General features: G+C 40.2%; 1 protein-coding gene across 14 annotated transcripts in view; it reads right to left on the bottom strand.

The window, feature by feature from the left end:
- Positions 1 to 19,089, bottom strand: part of SNAP91 (synaptosome associated protein 91) — a 71,865-nt gene that overhangs the window by 18,945 nt on the left and 33,831 nt on the right. For 10 of the 14 annotated variants that reach the window (XM_063330075.1, XM_063330082.1, XM_063330080.1 and 7 more), the window contains exons 10-19: positions 18,157 to 18,227; positions 16,740 to 16,767; positions 14,639 to 14,748; positions 13,290 to 13,390; positions 8,288 to 8,302; positions 7,975 to 8,145; positions 1,690 to 1,797; positions 880 to 1,137; positions 595 to 672; positions 416 to 487 (exon numbers count right to left, since the gene is read on the bottom strand). In XM_063330075.1, the coding sequence (XP_063186145.1) occupies positions 416 to 487; positions 595 to 672; positions 880 to 1,137; positions 1,690 to 1,797; positions 7,975 to 8,145; positions 8,288 to 8,302; positions 13,290 to 13,390; positions 14,639 to 14,748; positions 16,740 to 16,767; positions 18,157 to 18,227 (1,012 nt within the window). The remainder of the gene's footprint in view (positions 1 to 415; positions 488 to 594; positions 673 to 879; positions 1,138 to 1,689; positions 1,798 to 7,974; positions 8,146 to 8,287; positions 8,303 to 13,289; positions 13,391 to 14,638; positions 14,749 to 16,739; positions 16,768 to 18,156; positions 18,228 to 19,089) is intronic. The other 4 variants (XM_063330081.1, XM_063330084.1, XM_063330087.1 and 1 more) reach the window with 3 other exon arrangements.

The raw sequence follows: 19,089 nt of genomic DNA, 5'->3' as shown, positions 1-19,089 counted from the left end.
AGCTAAATATTTCAAAGCCACATGGGCTCCACCAGTTAGAACCACAGGGTCGGTAAATTCAGGTAACAGTCCTCAGAACTGCAAACAGAATGCGTTACATTTCTCACACAGCAACTGAAAACCACAGTACTTTAAAGATAGCATTGTTTATTAAAAATTTTGTTATTCTTAGAGGAGGATTTACTCTCTCAACCATCACATTACTTACTCAGCTTCAGTGTCAGCCAGTTCATGTTCGCATCTTCAGCAGCTGCTAATCTTGTGACCAAAGTGTCAGACCCACAACTTAGTATTTCAGCTTAAAGATGTAAATTGACAATGTCTTTTTTTTTTTTTTTTTTACTCTTGAGAAAAAAAAAACCAAACCCCAAAAAACCAGAAGTCTGTAGGATGGTCTGTGAAGACAAGCACTTACCAGATAAGAGATCAGCAGTAAGAGAACTCTCAGGCACAGGAGAAGCTCCAGGCGGTGGAGATGAAAAAGCATCTTCCAGAAATGAAAGAAAAACCGAGGAGACATAAGTATAATTCAAGTCAGTTTACACCATTACACAGCATCAAAGCAGCAGAGCACCAGAAGAATTCTCTCTTTACCTGTACCAAAGAGATCTATGCTAGGGGTAGCATCTGGTTTAGGTGCTGCAGGTACATCAGGACCAGACTCAAATAAATCTAAAGCCAAGAACATAACATGTCTTTAACTCATTTTTGAAAGGCAGGACCGAAAGCAGAACTTTCAAGTTTTGCACATCGTATTTGGAGTTAAGAGGCTCTCTGGTTTGAAAGCCTAGCACACAGCATGCATGCAACAACGATTCGCTTGTTCTGTACTCCTGACAGATCAATCCACCAGAATCAAAGAGTTAAAAACAAAATTACCACCAAAGATATCTAGAGCAGGAGGAGCGGAGGTGGTGGCGGTAGCAGAAGTGGTGGCAGTAGTGGTAGTGGCAGTAGCCGTAGTAGCAGTAGCAGCAGCAGCAACAGCAGCAGCTGGAGAAGGAGTTGTTGCAGGAACTGGAGTGGCTGCACTAGTTGTAGGGGTAACTACAGGAACAGCAGTCTCTGTTGGCTTCATAGCAAAGAGGTCCAGCTCAGGAGCAGCCTCTGCACTACCTTCGGATGGGGCAAAGGGGTCTTGTAAAAAGGAGAGGGGAAATATATGTGTATGCATACTTAGGATCAGTGAGGGAGGAAGTCAAGAACAGAGCAACTACAGGCAATGCACATACTGCAAATACACGCACGCACACAGAGGAGGCCACCCCAACGTCTAGTCTAGCCTACTTATCCAGACATGTTACTTATGTTTTTCCAAAATAGACCATCTGAAAGGCTGAGCAGTCTAGGTACTAAGGGGGAGAACTTTCAAAGGGTGTCTGACGAGGCCAAAAAAGGACAGAAATATGACAAAAGAACATCCAGTTTAGCAGGTTACTGCTTACAAAACTCAGCACTGCCAGAATTGTTTATCAGCACTACCAAATTAGCACAAAGTTACCGGGTCTCAGGAACAGGCAGTTTTGTTAAGCATGCTCTTCAGTCTAAGGTTTGTTTTGACCAATTGCAAACACTATAAAATTTTCAGAAAAACACACTGCCATGTAGTTTAAACAAAACAAAACAAAAACCCAAAACTTAAAAACCACACCAGCAAAACAAGAGACAATCTAATGACATAAAACCCACCATTTCCTGAACATGCATCAAGAGCTGCGGCTACAGGGGTTGGGGTAGCTGGTGCTGCTGCCCCTTCAGCTGCTGCGGGGGCTTCCCCAGGAGAAGCTGCAAAGGCATCTTGGGTGCAGTTTAAGAACAGAAATTAAAAGGAAAAAAGGATAAAGAGAAGAAAAATATAGTAAAAGAACCAAGTTAAATTGCACAGGTAGATCCCCTTATACAACATGAATGTTGTTACTCTGACAGCAAGACAAGTCATGCAGCGCAAAACGCTTTGTCTCCCCCAACCCCACACGAGCGTGTTCTAGACAAGGGTTTGAAGATGGAGTTTCTTGGGTTGCCCACAGGAAATACAGTGAGTGTAAAAGAAGGCGTTATTCTCATTGTATAAGGGTTCAGAGCAGCATGCTCATGTACTACCCAAAATTAACTAACGAAGAAAGAGCAGAGGTATCGCAGTAAGTTGGTGTTAATAAAGATATTAAAACTTGCATGCTCAAAGCCTGTAATAAATGTGATTAATCTGCAACTGTGAATTTACTTGCATAGTGCTTTGCAGAGTTCAGCGCTGTTACGAATGACAGCCCAATTACATTGGCAGAGATCTGCATCTACCATTTCTAGCTTTTGAGCACAGTCATGCAGCATCTGAGAAATTGAACTTACTTGCTTCTTAACAGTATTCCAATCGGATCTTTCTGAAGCCATAACCTGACGCATAGGTTATATTTACTCAGCTTGCTTCTGACAGATCAGGAATGTTCATCTTAACTACTGGCCAGCCACAGTTTGCCTCTCTTTCTTTGAGCAGCGCCTCTAAGGCCAACCAGTCAAGTCAGGGAAAACAATTGTTTTGGGCTTCTGGAACGACTTGCTCATGAGTCTTCTTTGACTACTTTTTTTGTTTGCCACTTGCTAAGTGTATGTTTGAATTTCAAGCTCTGAACTTTTACAGCGTTTTTCCTGGGCTTAAACCACCATCTGTAGCTCTTAATTCCATGAAGTAGTCCTAATGGGTAGTGCCATTTGAACTATCCTCATAGGCAAGCACTTTCTTCACAAAAAGACTGCGCAATTAAGATTAAATACTTCAAGATGCTCATAAAGGCTATTTTTTTACTGCTACAAAGTTAGCAAGTTAAAAAAAAATAATCTGTTGAGGAATACCACAATTGCACTATCAAACTAGTACAGGAAAAAGCTTAACATGCTTTAACTTGAATGTCAATTTTAAAATGAACACAACCATTTTAAAAACAAGTTTGTGCCGGTTAATCTAAAAAGCCCAGAAGAACATGCATTGAAACTTCAACAGAAGAGACGAAAGCCAATTAGTCTTGTACAATACAATTAAAATGAGTTAGTAGCAAAAAAAGGCCTGCTAATAAGCCATTTCAAATACAATTCTATTTTTCATGTAACATGAACATTTTCATGTTCAACAACAAAACTGGATGGCAGTTGTCTGAGTAAAAAAAAAAAAATCGTAATTAATCAAACATCACAGTATCGTATGTATACCAGACACTGGCATATGCCACATAGAAGAAATTCAACACAGAACTGGACTGAAGAGTTTTGAGTGGTACTATTTGAGAATACGCTACGCATATGGTCATGTGTGTTGGGCTTTGCTCTACAGGGCCAGCTTTCAGACGGAGGGTCACCCTGGGATTTTTCAAAAGAACACATTCCTGTCCACACCAGCTTTTAGGCCAACCGCACTGAAGTCAGTCAACACTACTTATAATTACTTCCCAGCATGAAGACTCCAGGTTTCTTATAAAGGGGGATTTCAGAATGCACAGAGTTAGTCACAAGCTCTATGTTGGGAGCACTTCAGCCTTAGAGTAACACCTACTCCCTTCCAGATGTAGAGTATTGAAGTTCTACTTGCAACGGCTGCAGAAATTCAGGTGGGCACAAATTGCTTCCAGCCCACAGATGGAAAGGAACAGCTAGCTTGGCACTCGCTTTATTATTTACTGCCACTTCTGAGTAAGGTTCTAGCTAAACATAATTTTCTTTATAATCATACTTGGGTTAAATGGTAGGTGGGATAAACACCTAAGTTCATAATGGAATCTAAAGGGAAAAATGCCATATTAAGAACCTTAAATATTAGTTACTCTGAGAAGTACAAGAAACCTGTATGAACGTCGAGACAGACCAACCCGAACAGGTGACCCTGCAACTCACAGTTCAAATCAAGGGTGGGTTGTTCTGGGTGGGTGGGGTTTTCTTGTTTGTTTGTGTTTTTAAAGTTAACATATGTCCAGTTCTCTGAAGCTTTTCAAAAGGCTGTGCTGCACCTGCACAGATGTCCTCTGCTAAAATCTAACACCAGATGCAGAAATGGATACAATTAAATACTGCATATTTTATTAGTAAAAAAAATAAAAAATGGACTGATTTTATTTTCTTTTTTATTGCTCCATATTTGCAAAGTAACCCTACATTTGCATACCCAGCACTGTAAGAGATCTTCTCCCTTTAAAGCACTTACTAATTTACTCATTTTATGCCACTGCCTTACATCTGTGCATCTTCTGCTTCAAAAGTGAACCTCAAATCAAGTAGCATCAAGTTTATTCTAGAATCAAGTAGCACATGATCCTTACTTGGGTTTACAGACAGCCTGGAAACTGAAAGAGATGTTGCTGAAACCTTTGCAAGTTCACACTGCACGGAACATCTATTAGGAATGATAGGTATATATTATATATGGCGTTAACACTTCTATAAAAATAGTTCTTATTGCAATGACATGCAAACAAGCCATTTTGAAGTTCTGAAACACTGAAGCAGTGCTTCAGTACCTTCTGTCTGCAGCAAAATAAATGTTCCTGAAGGATGATAGGTTTGGTTTCATAAATTCAGGCTTTATTTAGATGCCATGGCATCAATACATGACAGAAGTTACTCACACGTGATGACACAGCTGACTTTTAATCATTTAATGTATCATGCAACATGTAAAATAACCCTAGGGAAGTCAAGTATAGGAAAGATCACAGAACTAAAGTGTACAGGTGAAAAGAATTTTTTTCTGTTTCCACAGTTTTTTCCGCATCAGTCATCATCCTTCATTACTTTTTGACATGGAGAATCTGACCTGAGCTAACAAGAAATATTCCACTAGGCTCAGTGCTAGGAAACAATCATAAGAATGATGGTATTTTTTGTTGCTTTTTTTTTTTTTTTTTTTTAAATAAGTGCTAGTTTGCTATACTAGCATGTTCTAGCACAGGGGACATTCATTTGCCCTCAAGTGCCAGAAAGTCTTGATCACTTTGCCTTTCGTTTCTTTAAAGGGAAAACCATAGTTCTCCTGCCCGCTTACAGGTCAAGTCATCTGAAAGCCTAAAAACTGACATTTGCCCAGTGCCTGCCATGACTTGTTACTTGCACCGCTTACAGTGGGATCACTCAACAGAGTATGACACAAGAGCACAAATTCTACTATGGACTAATTCTATTACGGAGATAACATAGCATTTCAAGATATTTCACCTTTCTTCTATCTTCTTATTCCTCTCTCTCAGGAATGATTCCAGCTGCCATTTGAAAACAGACTCCTCTTGTTTATCTTAGAAACAAGATAAGGAATTCTTCAAGTTGGCCAAGGTAACTGAAATCTTGCCCATTAATCAGATTGAATTCTTCAAAAAAAAGCTACGCTGGATCAATCCGACATTTCTCATCTGCTTTTTAAGACCATGTTAGAGATGAAGACATAATGCAGAGCTGCTTTTCGTCCTGAATACAAAGCTCAGTCACAGACATCATGCAGACTCCTATCAGCTGAAGTACCAACGATGTAGTGCAAGAGAGTAACAGTTAGCAGTCATTCCTGAAAAGTCGCCTCTTCTGCTTCTTCCATCAGCTTGGCTGCCTTTTTCCTGCAGCTTTCAGCTTCCTCTCCCTACCCAGCCACTCCCTGCAGAGTCTTTACATTCTTTCTCCTGAGATCACTGCTCCTGTACCTTCCCCTACCGCACCTCACTGCCAAGGAACCGCGTAAAGCAACTAAAAACTGGCAAGCTGCAGAAAGTTAAGGTGACCCTGAAGACTGGATCTCCAGCAGACCTCAAAGGTCAAATACCTACTTATTAAATACCACACACGGAAGTTAGCAACAGAGTCTGCCCAAACCCTACTGCTTCTTGAACTGTACATAGTCTTAAAGTAACAGGGAATGTTAGTATGGGACCTCACACAGCAGAGGCTTCAGAACAAAAAAGAAACAAAAACCACTGTCAGTAGAGAGATGGAAGTTCAATATGGACTCCAGGATCTTAAAAGGGTTGGGCCTATACGTGCCTTTAAGGCACTGCAAAAGTATCTTCACTGCAGAGTGTGTTTAAAGATTTTTTTTTTTTCTTCTTGAGAATTAAAAGTCTTCAAATCCAGAAACCTGATGCTATTGTAAATAATAAAACCTTGCTTCTGCCTGAAGTGTTCTAGGAAAGAGTCAGTATTCATCCAATATACAATCCATTGGAGATTTATAGTATTTGAGCAACAAAGTACACTCTCTTTAAAAGAAGAGATCAAGTCACGAAGTCTGAATTCTGCAAAAGTAAAATTCTTTCCACATTGGAGGATGAAGGCAAATCCACTTCTTAACATGTGCCACTAAATAATCACTCAACATATGCCACTAATGATCAGTTAAATCTCTAGAAACTAAAAGCATCCAGGTAGAAGCCTTTTTTCCAGACACAGAATAGTGGGGCGGGGAGAAGTTTACATCTTGCTGCTGAAGTACTGGAAGAATAGGCAAGGGCAGATGTTGTTCTAATCCTGTTGTAAGTTCACAGTGATTTCTAGTGATTTAACTATCATTTGATTTTTTTCAGTCATATCTATGCTAAATTAGTAATGAAATTTGGAAGTGCTGTATCTAAGACTGGCTCGATCCCATCTACGCACAGAAGACTGACATGCTGTGCATCTGCAGGGGTGCTGAGGAGCACAGGCCTTGGCTTCTGCAACAAGATTCTGAGAGTAACCAACATCAGACCCTCTCTTGCTCCTACTGATGTCCAGAACCGCTGCCCACGACTATTTTAAAATTGCTTAACTGCCTGATCCTGCGGCACTTGGACTATTATTTATCTTTGTAAAAGGAGGGATTAAGTAGCAGGTAGCAGCTGTATTCCTTTCTTACAGTTTTCTCAGCAGTTTTACTGGAGGTGTCTACTGAAGTCAGTCCTAAACAAAACTTCTGAGAACTTTCAGTCTTTACGAAATACCTTTATAGTCTTAACTGTTTATGTACAAGACATACCCAGCACCCCTGTAACTGGAAGCGATAGATAAACACACCTGCACAGAGAATATAGTTGGAATTCAGTTGTGATAGCAAGTAAGTTATTACTGATTCCCGACATCCACTGGCATACTGGAAATATGCATCACAGCGAGAGACAACAAGAAAAACACAGTGGTCAGGTGATCTCAAAACATGTTAGTAGTTGTTCTGTAAATCAGAACGTTTCTCCATTAACCTGGGCTGGTATTGTGCTGAAAAGAAACAATGGTTTCTGGCGTGCTGTTGAGAAGCCTCCTGCTCTGTGAGAGTGACAAGAAAGCTGACATCACTCTGGTGGCAACTTATTCTTACTCAAGAGGTTAGATGCTAACATCAGAGGCTAAAAGAGCACAACTAAACTATATGTTTCTTATACATTAGTTGTATAGTTGGCATATACTATTACAAGTGCATTGCCATGTTAATTTACCGTTAATGCTATGCGAAATAAAACCCAGACTCAAGAATGCTGAAATATAGTAATTTCAGCTGGCTCAATACTATGTTTACAGGAAAGATCCAAAATAAACACAATATAGCTCAAGCGTGACATGTAATGAAGGGGCAGGAAGCTGCCACGTCCATCCTCTCCAGTGCAACAACTATGAAAGCACAACCGCTTTCCCCAGAAATTGTAGCACAGTGTATATAGTTATTGAATAACGTGGAAAGAATACCTGCTTACCCCAGTCTGGACCTGAAAAATAACATTCTTAGCTGTTCAACCATGAGGTAACTCAGTCTTAAGTGTATACAGTTTTCCATTCCCACATATTCACAGAGGAGTGTATTAGCTAAAAGCACAGCAAACAAAGAGGTAGTTGGACAGTTTACATCTCCTGTTCCATCTAGCATCCAACACACAAGCACCTCTGGTATAGTTAGTTAAATGAGAGGCCTTGTTACAATAGGTGAAGTCAGTATTGCTTCATCTACCTTATGAGCTGACGCAGAGCAGTGGGAACAACCAGACTAACCTCCAAAGAGATCCACTTCAGCAGTGGCAGCAGTAACGGTTGTAGTTGTAGCGGCGGCAGCCGAAGTAGTTGTAGTATCAGTAGTTGCAGCAGTAGTTGCAGTAGGCTCTGGGGCAAATGGATCTGAAATCTGTGGCTCAGAGGTAACACCGGAAAGTGCAGCCAGATTATCTATATGCAACCATATAATGAAGATCAAACAGGAAAAGTAAGGGGAAGAGGGAGAGAGACCACAATCACTCAACTCCAGAAAGCTGGAGCTTTTAATGAGTCTTAATGCTCAAAAGTCTTAGAAATCAAAAATATTACTCACCCTCTCCCAAGAGGTCTAGTGATTGTCCATTAAAATGACAGCAGAATAAAGAAACAGACCAATTAGTAGAGCTGCCAGACTGAAGATGTTCATTAGCCGTATGTTCATTCTCTAAGTGACATGTCTAGGTTAAACATAATTTCTGCACTTGATTTTGCAACATTCAAGAAGTTATTGTTACGTGACAAAGCTCATTCTATTTAAAACAGAACAAGCACATAAGTTTCACGTATCTTGTAAGTTCCTTAATACCTAATCAGCAAGATGTTCAAACACTGGCAGTATTTAATCACTCCTGTTTTATACAGCTGGTTTTCTTTTCTTGAACTGTAACAGAGAGAACCAACTAGTGGCCTCTAAGTGTTGACAGGAAGGCCTCCTACCTTTCACTACCCCAGGATAAAGCCAAGAATCACTTCTTTAGAAGCTACACTAGTTCTCTCTTGCATGTAGCTTAGCAGTGTGAGAGTAAGACCAGACGCAGGTAGACTTCTCTGAAGTTTAAGAACAACTAACGTCCCCCAAGAACACTGAAAATTTTAAATGCAATTTCCTGGGCCTAACAGCACACAGATTCAAGACTTTCACCAAGTAAAAGCGTACATGGGAAGAGTGAGCCCCAATGAACCCCAGTGCTCACACAGAAGCATCGTTAACAGGCACAGCTGCAGCTTATTTAAATGAATGAGCTGTTAGCAGAACATACTCAGATACCAAAGAGAATCTCAAGATAATTCTGCTTAGTTGGAAGTATTTTCTAGACCAAAGCAGTCAAAATCAACATTACAGTCATCAAAAGTAGACAGAATTCAGCTTACTGATCTGCCAGAACAAGCTGTTGTGATCCACCTATCAGCCCTAGAACCCTTCACAAAACTGGCACTAAAACCAGGCTACTCTAGCAAAGCGTAGCTTGCAAATACAGTGTTAAGTTACTTCAGGATACAATAAACGGCATCTCTACTGCCACAAGTATATTCTGAGAGGCAGACAGGCTGTGGTTCTTGTACTTGAGACAACTCTTAACCAAAAAAAAACCCAAAAAACCAACACACAACCACAAAACAAACCAAAGAAAAACCTAGGAGAGCATTTGTGATCCTGAACTTGTGATACAGCAAGCATACTATGTAGAAACAACCACCTCTTAACACTTGCTATGAGGAGAATAAATGATTGACAGCATAAGCAGGTGGCCTCTGTTCCAACTTTAGTTCCTTAGTCAACTCTTTCTAAAGATCCATCACTGCCTTCTAATTTCCTGCACTTTGATGTCCTCTGAGACCAGTCAGATTGAGCTCAGGGGAAGCTTTGCTACATAAAAATCAACTATAAGCTATAAAAACCTGTGAAAACTAACCAATTTGGCCTATTACATTTTCATACCACAGTTAGAGTAGTCTGAGCTCAACAACTACCTATTTCCTAACCAGTAGCTCAGTGTTGCTCCTGGATTCCTTGTACACAGAACAGGTTCACGGGTGCATCTGATCCGCACTGAACAGCGAGCACAGAGTTCAGATGCTTGACCATGGGTCGGTATGTAGGAAGCAAAATGCTCTGAGCAAGCACAGTTCAATCTTTGAAAGTTTGTCTTTATTTTACAATGCTTGTTAAAAAGGCACCAAGAAACCACATGTAGGTATTTTCGTAATTGGTTCCTTGGGAGAGAGCTCTACTTGAGTCTGACTGCACAAGCTGAGGTAAGTCAAAATACTATTCTGAAAGAGTGTAACAGCATATTAAAAATGCAGTACTCCGGTATCTAATTACTGCACACCAGGTAGACATCTCACAGCTAGACTTGAAATAAACAACTGTTGGCAAACTTTTACCTTCTATTAGCTTATTCTTCAGTGCCTTTTTGTTATCCAGTTATGTTATAGTTACAATTATCCAGCATGGCAATCTACACTTACACTTAATACGGGAAGGATTAAAACCAATGCTTTATTGCATAGTAATATTAAAGTAACAATACTAGTAGCAAATCAATGTTCTAAGGCACACTGCAAGGTAGTTCAGAGCAGAAGTTCACATCAATTTGCTTTTACATCCAAGAGTCAGACCGCTTGAGGATGCGGAATTTGACCTAATGTATTTTTTTGTAATACTACAGTCTAGTTTGCCTGCCAAATGTCTATCAATTCACCTTGTGGTATGCTGCAGGCAACTTATTACCCTACCTTGATCATCTCCTGTTATAGTTCATTTGCTAGACAACTTATGTCGTATTCAGAAACATACTAGGTATATGACAAAATATACAAGGTACTGTATATATCACTAAATATACAGTGTACTGTACCAAATATACAGTATATGGCAGAATACATAGGATCTACACTGCCAGTGAGACTGAGAAAGCAGGATCATTTGTTGGTGACATACTCCTGAGCTTTATGTGACATTTAAAGTGCCAGTTTGATGCTGCATCTTGAAGTACCTGTTATCCACATTTTCCTAACTATTCTGAACTGCAGCAATTCTTCCAGCTTCCTTGTCTTACTACTTCTTTCTCATGAGTTCCCACATCAACTTGCTGTGGGCCAGAACAGTTTTGCAGATGAGGAAGAAGCTTAAGTAGCAGGGAGGCACCGGTACACATCCTCCCAAAAGTCTTGGGTGGAAGGAAGGTCATCTTGTCCAGCCTCTTGCTCGGAACAACACAACAGCCAACACCAGATCAGGGCAGTCACGGCTTTGTCTAGTCAGGTTTCAAAAAGTCTCCAGGAATGGAGAGTCTGCTAGCTCACATCGGGGATCTGCTCCAGTACTGCCCTACCCTCCAAGTGAAATAATTTTTTCCTCATGTCCAATCAACCTCTGAAGCGGCAATCTGTTGCTACTACCCTTCACTATAATCAACTATCATTTCCAAGAAAATTTTGGCTCCGCATTGTAACGCCCCTTCAAGTAGTTGTAAGACACTACTAAGAGTCCCCTCTTTGCCAGATGACAGAGGCCCAGCTCCCTCAGTCTCCCACCACAGAGATGGGCTGCAGATCCCTGAAGTCCTGGTAGCCCTCTGCCTTAAACAGGAGAGCCCAGAACCGGATGCAGTATTCCTGATGTGGTCCCATCTGCACTAATTAGAAGGCTCTGTAGTACCCATGAGACCATACAATTTATAATGACTACCGGCTTCATCCTGCAGATTTAGTTTAAAGAAGTAATTAAAAAAACCCAATCCTTAACACAGGGCTCAAAGGTTTTCTCATTACCTGATGAAACATAAATGGAAATTTCAGTATTTTCACAACAAAGCCATTCCAGTTCTGAATTTATGCACATCTGACACGGTGTTTTACAATTATGTAAAAGAGTTAAAAGAAGGAAAAAAAAAAAGCTGGGGGGGGGGGCCGCAAAAAAGGCAAGACTCTAGTGCAGTAACAGGTCATCATACCTTGACTCTTGCCAGCAGTAAAGAAGACAAACTCGAAGCTTACCAAGTTACCAAAATGCTATTCTGAAAGGTAAGACTGAAGTATACGTGATGAGGTTAGCAATAATCCTGGCCACAGGAAAAGAGTTAGCTGTCCATTTCCATTGTGGAATAAGAGGACGAGATGCATTAATAGTAGTCAATTTTAAAGTTTCCAGTAATTTGGAAGAATAAACACACCTAAGTTCCAAACTGCAAGTGCCTTGCCCAAAAGAACAAAGCAAAACAACACATAAATCAGCTTTCAGTTGTAATACGAATCAATATTTTACAACGTTATTGTCTATTTACTCTGCATAAATGAGTAACTGCTTGAAAAAGGTAGCCGAGAAGCCTGAGCTCTTTCAAACATCTCAAAAGCTTGTGTTCCAGTACTTGGCAATGACAAAGCAAGACAAATAGGACACAATCAAAAACTGCAGAGGTATTAGTCCCAGGCATCCTAGCATAGATGACTCTTTGGTCTCGCTTTCTGAGTAAGATTACGCTTCAGTTAACAAAACTGACACTTCTGAGGAAAAAAAAAAAAAAGAATTTCAATTAAACAGATTAAATAGGAATATGCAAAACATGGTCTACATGACAGCCATAGCTATCCTGTCATAATGAAGCGGCTGCGATGTAAGATCATCTTTAACGAACTAAAGCTAAGAACAGAAACAGGGAATGCAGAAGCGACTAGTACCCAGTATTATTAGCATTCACAGCAGAGTCAGCATGACTCAGTGTAGCATTCCTGCCGTGAGAGGGCTGATGAGTTCATTAAGCTGCCACACAAGCGAAGAGCTTTTAAGATTACACCACAGTGGGTTTACAACTGTGTTAAGTTAAATCACATTTACTGGCCTAATTCCTTGCCTTCAGAAGACAGGAGTGAACATCGCCTACATTTATTGCGGTCCTCTTCACATCACCAGCTGCTAGCGCTGCCTTGCAACAACAGGCTCGGTTCACCCCAGAGCTCAGATTTCAGAGAGCTGGTTAAGTATTCCTATCTGAAAGGAGTTAGCCCTCTACTTCTATTTTCATATTATTCTAAGCAGACAAGGAAGATTTTAATGAAACACGTTAAGGGTTGTCAGAGGTAATCAAACTTGCAGCAGAACTAATTTACCACCATTGGCCTTAGATGCATTTTTGTTTTAAAAAAATATTTTCAATGCTTCCCTGCTGGCCTGGGGGCTTTTCTTTACGAACAGAAGAGTTGATTTCTGCCCTCACGTTGCCATAAAGCACACAAGCAGTTCTAGTTCTTCCGTTTTAAAGTGCCTACCCTACCTGTTCACCTTCAGCCATCCCCTGCTTACTTTTAGTCACATAATCCTGGCTCCCCCCAGCTTTGCCGTCAGGCCCTTATAAGCAGCTTATACTATTATGCATATCCCTGGAAAAAAGAGTAGCCTTGCGCTGCGAAGGGATGCCTGGCTGTCAGGTCAGCAGAAGCCTGGGAGTGAGCTGGGGACATCCTGTGCTAGCAGAGAAAGAGCCAGGTTTCAGTTCAGCCAGGCAAGGAGACGGCGACTGCAAGAAGAGATGCTGACAGTGAGGTTTCTCTACCTCCCCATGAAGTGGCTCCAGCGGGAGCTGCTGGAGCCGCCTGCCCAGTACCAGCAAAATCTGGCTGAAGGTCCAGAAGATCACTGGATGGTTTGGTAGAGCTGCCAAGGAAAGGAAGAGAGATATTAAATACTGGAGGAATTTGTCCATTTTAATCAAGGTTGGTTTTTTTTTTTTTTTTTTTAAAAAAAAAAGCATCACTGGATTGTAGGAATTACCCTTAGTTTGGATGACTGATGAAACCATTGAGTGACATTTTTTTCCAGGGTTTAGGATTAGAGCAGTGGCCATAAACACCTCTACTGCATAAGTGGCAAGAATACATTACACCCCAGGACAGGACCTTAACTTACTTCCATTACATGATAATGGCATTGTCACAGATCTGTGACACTTTTACAGTCCTAAAAACCCAAACAAATAAAACAAAAAAACCTAACAAAACCACACAAAACCAAAATCCCAGGCAGTCCCTAAGAGCAAATAACCACTGCAACTGAAAACAGCTTCATTCTACTTCAATGTTTCATTGGGCCATGTCAGAAGGAAACCTGCATTTCCAGGCAATAAACAGGCATTAGGTAGCAGAGAGTTGGTAAAACTTCTATAGCTTAAGCCAGAGAGATATTTGCTTAGGAAACAAGGTCTTGTTCATTTACAACATTTAAATAATAAACAGTGGAAGATCTTTCTTCAGTGAAGTACTTTGTCTGACATTTAACTGAAGTTAGCCGCGTCTTCAGGATTTGGTTCAAGCTTAGAGCTTTTACACATGTAGAATTCTTTCATCTCCACTCATTACAATGAGCAACAGCGGTGTGCTCTGGTTTTGACTTGAAAGCAAGGTTGAGATTTTTCTCATTGGCCAAATGTTTATTTTTTATTTTAGCCTCCGAAAGTTCATTATTTTTGTGCCTCATTAACTAATTTGAACAGCAAGAAAAAGGAATTTTAATTCAGCAGTTTTAGAAACAGAATACTGAAGGTCAGCAAAGACTACTTTAGTTTTGCACATTACTTCAGCCTTTTCAATTAAAAGTTTATGTTGGAAATGGTACAACATCGCTACTACACTGAAAGCAAATCAGAGTAGCCACAATTTTATTTTGGTGGGTTTTTTTTGTTGTTGTTGTTGTTTGGGGTTTTTTTTTGTTTGTTTGTTTTGGGTTTTTTTGTTAGAGCTCATTTGTGGTCTATGCTGGTAGAATAATGTAGCCAATTCAATACTTATGTACACTATCTGTAAAGTAAGTAAAAATTTTGCAGGCAACCCTCCTGTTACAAGTGTTACTTCGGCATCTACATCAGGCTCAATAACAATTTTATTTATTTATTTATTTTAAACTTACCTGACTGGAGCAGCTGTAGATGAAGTTGCAAAAAGATCAACTGGAGGAGATGTATCAATAGTTTTTGCTGGAGTAGAACTAGGAGATGTAACAGTTGTGGCTGGAGAAGACTGGAGAAATATTTTAAATACATGTTCACTATACCAGCATTTCTCCACAAACAACTCATGCACAGATTCACATACTTTAAAAATCCAATTTTGACATCAAGTCTTCTTATCCTGAGCTGTTCTCCCCTTTGGGAAAATTTAAGGAAGGCGAGTTTAAGTTTTCAGAGGGCGGTGGAGTTGAGAAACTCTGAGATGACTCCACCTAGCGATGCCTGGCTCAAGAGGAGATGGCTACTGCAGGTGCTCTGAATGCATGCAGAGACCAGCCTCACAGGAGCTTCAGTCCCTTGAGTTGAAGACTCACCCAACATCTAGGCAACTAACTCAGACGTGATCCAGAGTTGCCTTACCTGCCTTTTAAAATCCCAATTAAGAACTGTTAGTTACCCTATGTGTCAAAGGATTACCAGCAAATTGCAAGAAAATAGTCTGCTCCCCAGAAAACTCTCTCCCTCTTAGTTTTAAGACCATCCTGGAGGTGGAAGGAACGAAGTATTTTTGTGGGTTTGTTTCTACATCTGTCAGACCCTTCATTTTGTCCATGGAATGAACTGTCTGTTAGTCCATGATGGCACCTTAGTACCTTAATGGTAGAAATGGTGGAAGAAGGGAAGTGGTTAGAAACTAAATTAAAAGTATGTACGCAAACCTTCAGGCTGAAGAGAATTTAAGAGCAATCAGTGCTAACTGTTAAATCATTGGCAAGATATAAAAGACATCTCAGCCTATGATTCTGCTTCTTTAGCTCCTCCAATTCTGCATTAGGGTACCTCAACTATGTCAAGAACAGACACTCAAGAGAGTATATTGCAACTCTTCCGTTCACTTGAAGACTCAAATTACCTTAAAGAGCATCAATTTATTTCTAAAAGATACTACGAGCTTTGTTAAAGCACCCCACACAACAGAGAGATCCTTTTCCTAACAAGCGAAACCATGTTCTATGTTTAGCACTGTTCACCATTCTGACAATGTCCAAGAAAGAAGAATGGCAAATTTGAAGTGACTTTCTTCCGAGTCCTGCCACTGCCATCCCATCATCACAACTCTAGCAGGGGATGGGTATAAGCTTTCTAGACTCTCCTCAAGCCTTTACTAATGTTTGAGACGAGAGTCATGCAAATTCTTCATGTATATCAGGGAAGAGGCGATTACTTGAAGTTGTAAGAACACTTTCTGAGCCTTCACATAGTTCTCACCAACTGCTACAGTACCGGACAAGAGTCTGTTGGTTGTTTGGTTGTTTTAAAAAGGGCTTTTTGGAAAGACATTTCAGAGCTTTCACTAGAATCAGCCATGAAATGTCTCACCCAGATTCAAAGATCTTCATTGAGTTCTTCCTGCACAACACCCTTTAATCAGACACAAAACTACAGCACCTGGTAACGCTTCAGGGATACCAGAAACTACTGTCAGTAACACCATAAAAGCTCATTAGTTTATCTAACACTCAAACCGAGATGTTTTCACTGGCAACTCTCGCTTTAGATTAAGGTGAGCAGTCTCACTAATAAAGGCTAATAATTCTGAAACTAGGTATATCAGATGAAAGTTGTCTTCCTGGCTTTTCACATGAATGTGGTTTTAAGAGTCAGAACTTCCTCCTGAAAAGCTGCAAATGGATTAAAGAGTTTGGAGGAGAAACAGTACAGAGTAAGGAGGAAAAAAAAATAATCAAAAAAAGGAGCTGAGATAAAGATATGTGTATCTTTTAGGCTTTCACAAAGCTTGGCCATCAAATTCTGGCAAAGCTGCTTAGCATCCTGCACTGGTATAAGCACTACAGCCCTTCAGAGCAATGAAGTGCTTTTATGGGGCCATTATTTAAAAAGGCCATTAGAAGACGCAATTTTGTCAGTTAGGTAAGGCCTAGGTAGCGAAGTCTAAAAAGCAGATTAGGAGATGGAAATTTAACTCTTTATGCCCTTAAAATGTTCTAAAGCATATCATCTGGACAATAATTAACTAGTACAGCAATTTACAGTATTTACCTTGCTCAGAGGAGAAGGAGCACCAGATCTAGGGGGGGAAGAAAAAAAAAAAAAAAAAAGGTGTTTTCAGATAAGTACACTTTTGGAAACTATGTTTCTGGTCATCAAAACTCCTGCAAAAAGTCCCAAAGCTAAGCATGACAGCTTTCTGAAGGTCTCTACAATTGCATGACCTTCCACTTTCTCAAACTTCCACATGACACTTTAGACAAGGAATGCAAATTTTTTACTTCAGATCTAAAATGAATCTTTTAAGTTAATCGTTAACATGGGATTATTCTGCCTTTTAAATAAGCTCTACTTAATGGAGGAAAGGCAGGTATGCACACAAATGTCTTCCTTTTGGGCCTACAGGAGCCAGTACAAAAGAGTTACTGGGGCAAGATGTCACCATATTATAAAGTCATGCAACAGCAGCAGAATAAGACCAATATGTAAGCAGTTATCCAACATAAGCCTTCCGAGGATGTGTCAGTGAATGCTTAAGAGTCTGCTGGTCTTCAAACGAAAGTGAGAGTTACTTTAAAATAGTGATATTTAAAAGTAAGGAAACAGTTGGAAAGTCCAAGCTGAAAGCTCTCCCACATGCAAGAAAAATCACACTAACACTAATCAACAGAGCCTTAATCTTAAGTTAAATGTATATCAGCGCATTTGTTTACTGTCATTATTATGAGGTATGAAAATACTGCTACATATTTTTAGAGCTGCTTTGGTCTAAGTGATGCAAGGAGGAGTTGAGTTAAAACTGCACCAGCATTGAACTTGCACCCATCCTACAGGTTACTCAAATTGGTTAAGTCCTAGGAGCTGTAGAACTGATTAGAAGACAGCAGTGACCAAAAATAACTTAATGACTATATACGAAAAGGCCATCAACAGTTTAGGTACAATTTAAAGAAGATATCTATTTCTAAGTGTTCAAGCCACCTTAAAAACAATCCCACAACCACGTCTGCATGCAAGCAGTATGTCAGCATAGGTACTTACCCTTCGCTACATTGCAAGGAAAGCAACAGAAAAAGAAAACACAGGTTTAGCTTAATCCTTCCTAGACTTAGCCATGACAAGTTATCTAGTAAGAAGATGCAAAGCCATTAGAAAACAAATAAATTTTAATGACAAAAGCCTTAGCAGCAGGGCAAAACAGTTCTTTAGGAGTTTTCAGTTAATTTGACTTCATTTTGGAAAGCGTCTAGCTGTTTGGTGTGTTGGTTCCCTCCACCCCCCAGGAAGAAAAAAAAAAAAAAAAGTTGCAATTAAGATGACTTTGTAAGGGAAAGGAAAAGCCTAGGCTTACCACAGCTTATTTTCCAGCTAAGTGGCAATAAGAGGTTGGGGGAGGCAAACCTAAAGATCAGCTAGTCTCACATTGTTACTATTATACCTTGGTACATGGTACAACATATATACCTACTTGTTGCCAGGTTTTTTTCCTTCCAGTGAGTTTAGATGTTGCTCCAGGGTCTCCATGAGACTGCTAGGAGCCTTGAAAGCAAAGAGAAAGATACACTACTGAACACGTTGCATTGACCTAGCGATACTTTTGAAATCCAGCACCATGTTCCCTGTAGTCCACCATGTGCATGCTCATGCTCTTATTTGATTTACACCGCAGTAAGAATAGTGGATTTCCATGCTAGAAGTATTCAGGCAAAGACAGCTTTTGAAAGACAACACTGTGTCCAAATCTGCAGAGAGAAAACATTTAGCTCTACCAAGCAGCACCTGAAGCCTAAATCCAGGATGTGCTGCTGACCACGCTTTGAGTCAGTGTTAAACATCGACAACAGCACAGGCACCCACAGGGTTAATTTTAAGAGCAGTAGGTTCAGGCTCATCCTTTCAGTTTTGCTTTTAGTCTAACCTCCAACACCTCTTTCACGACCAGAGGGTTAGATAACATTTGCAGTCTAAACAAAACAAACCAGAAGTCCTTTCCGATGCCTCCAAAAGCAGCTACCTCTGGTTCAAGATTCCCAACATCACAAAAACCCTATAGCTGTTTCTTCTCAAGATGGTAGCCAGGCGCAGGTTACCGAGACCAGCCACTAGCTCAAAACTCGTACAGATTGCTATTTTAGACATCTATAAAATCTAAGCTTTTTCAGTCCTCCCCGACCTTAGGTTTTATTTTAAGCAACCTTTTTGTTGTCAGGCAACACCCCCAGGCATGCACTTGCTGTTACAATGGTAGACAGGAAAAGTCATAAACGCAAACGACAGTGTGCTCAGCTACTCCAGTATAAAATAGAGTCCAAACAAGGACACTCCTACAAGATCCACAAGCAAGGAGGAAACCCTTGAGAGATACAGTAGCATATAACAGTCAAATATTTCCATCAGGGTT

This window comes from Chroicocephalus ridibundus, chromosome 3 (assembly GCF_963924245.1).
Source record: "Chroicocephalus ridibundus chromosome 3, bChrRid1.1, whole genome shotgun sequence".
In the NCBI taxonomy this organism is placed as follows: domain Eukaryota; kingdom Metazoa; phylum Chordata; class Aves; order Charadriiformes; family Laridae; genus Chroicocephalus; species Chroicocephalus ridibundus.
This window is presented reverse-complemented; position numbering and strand designations above follow the sequence as displayed.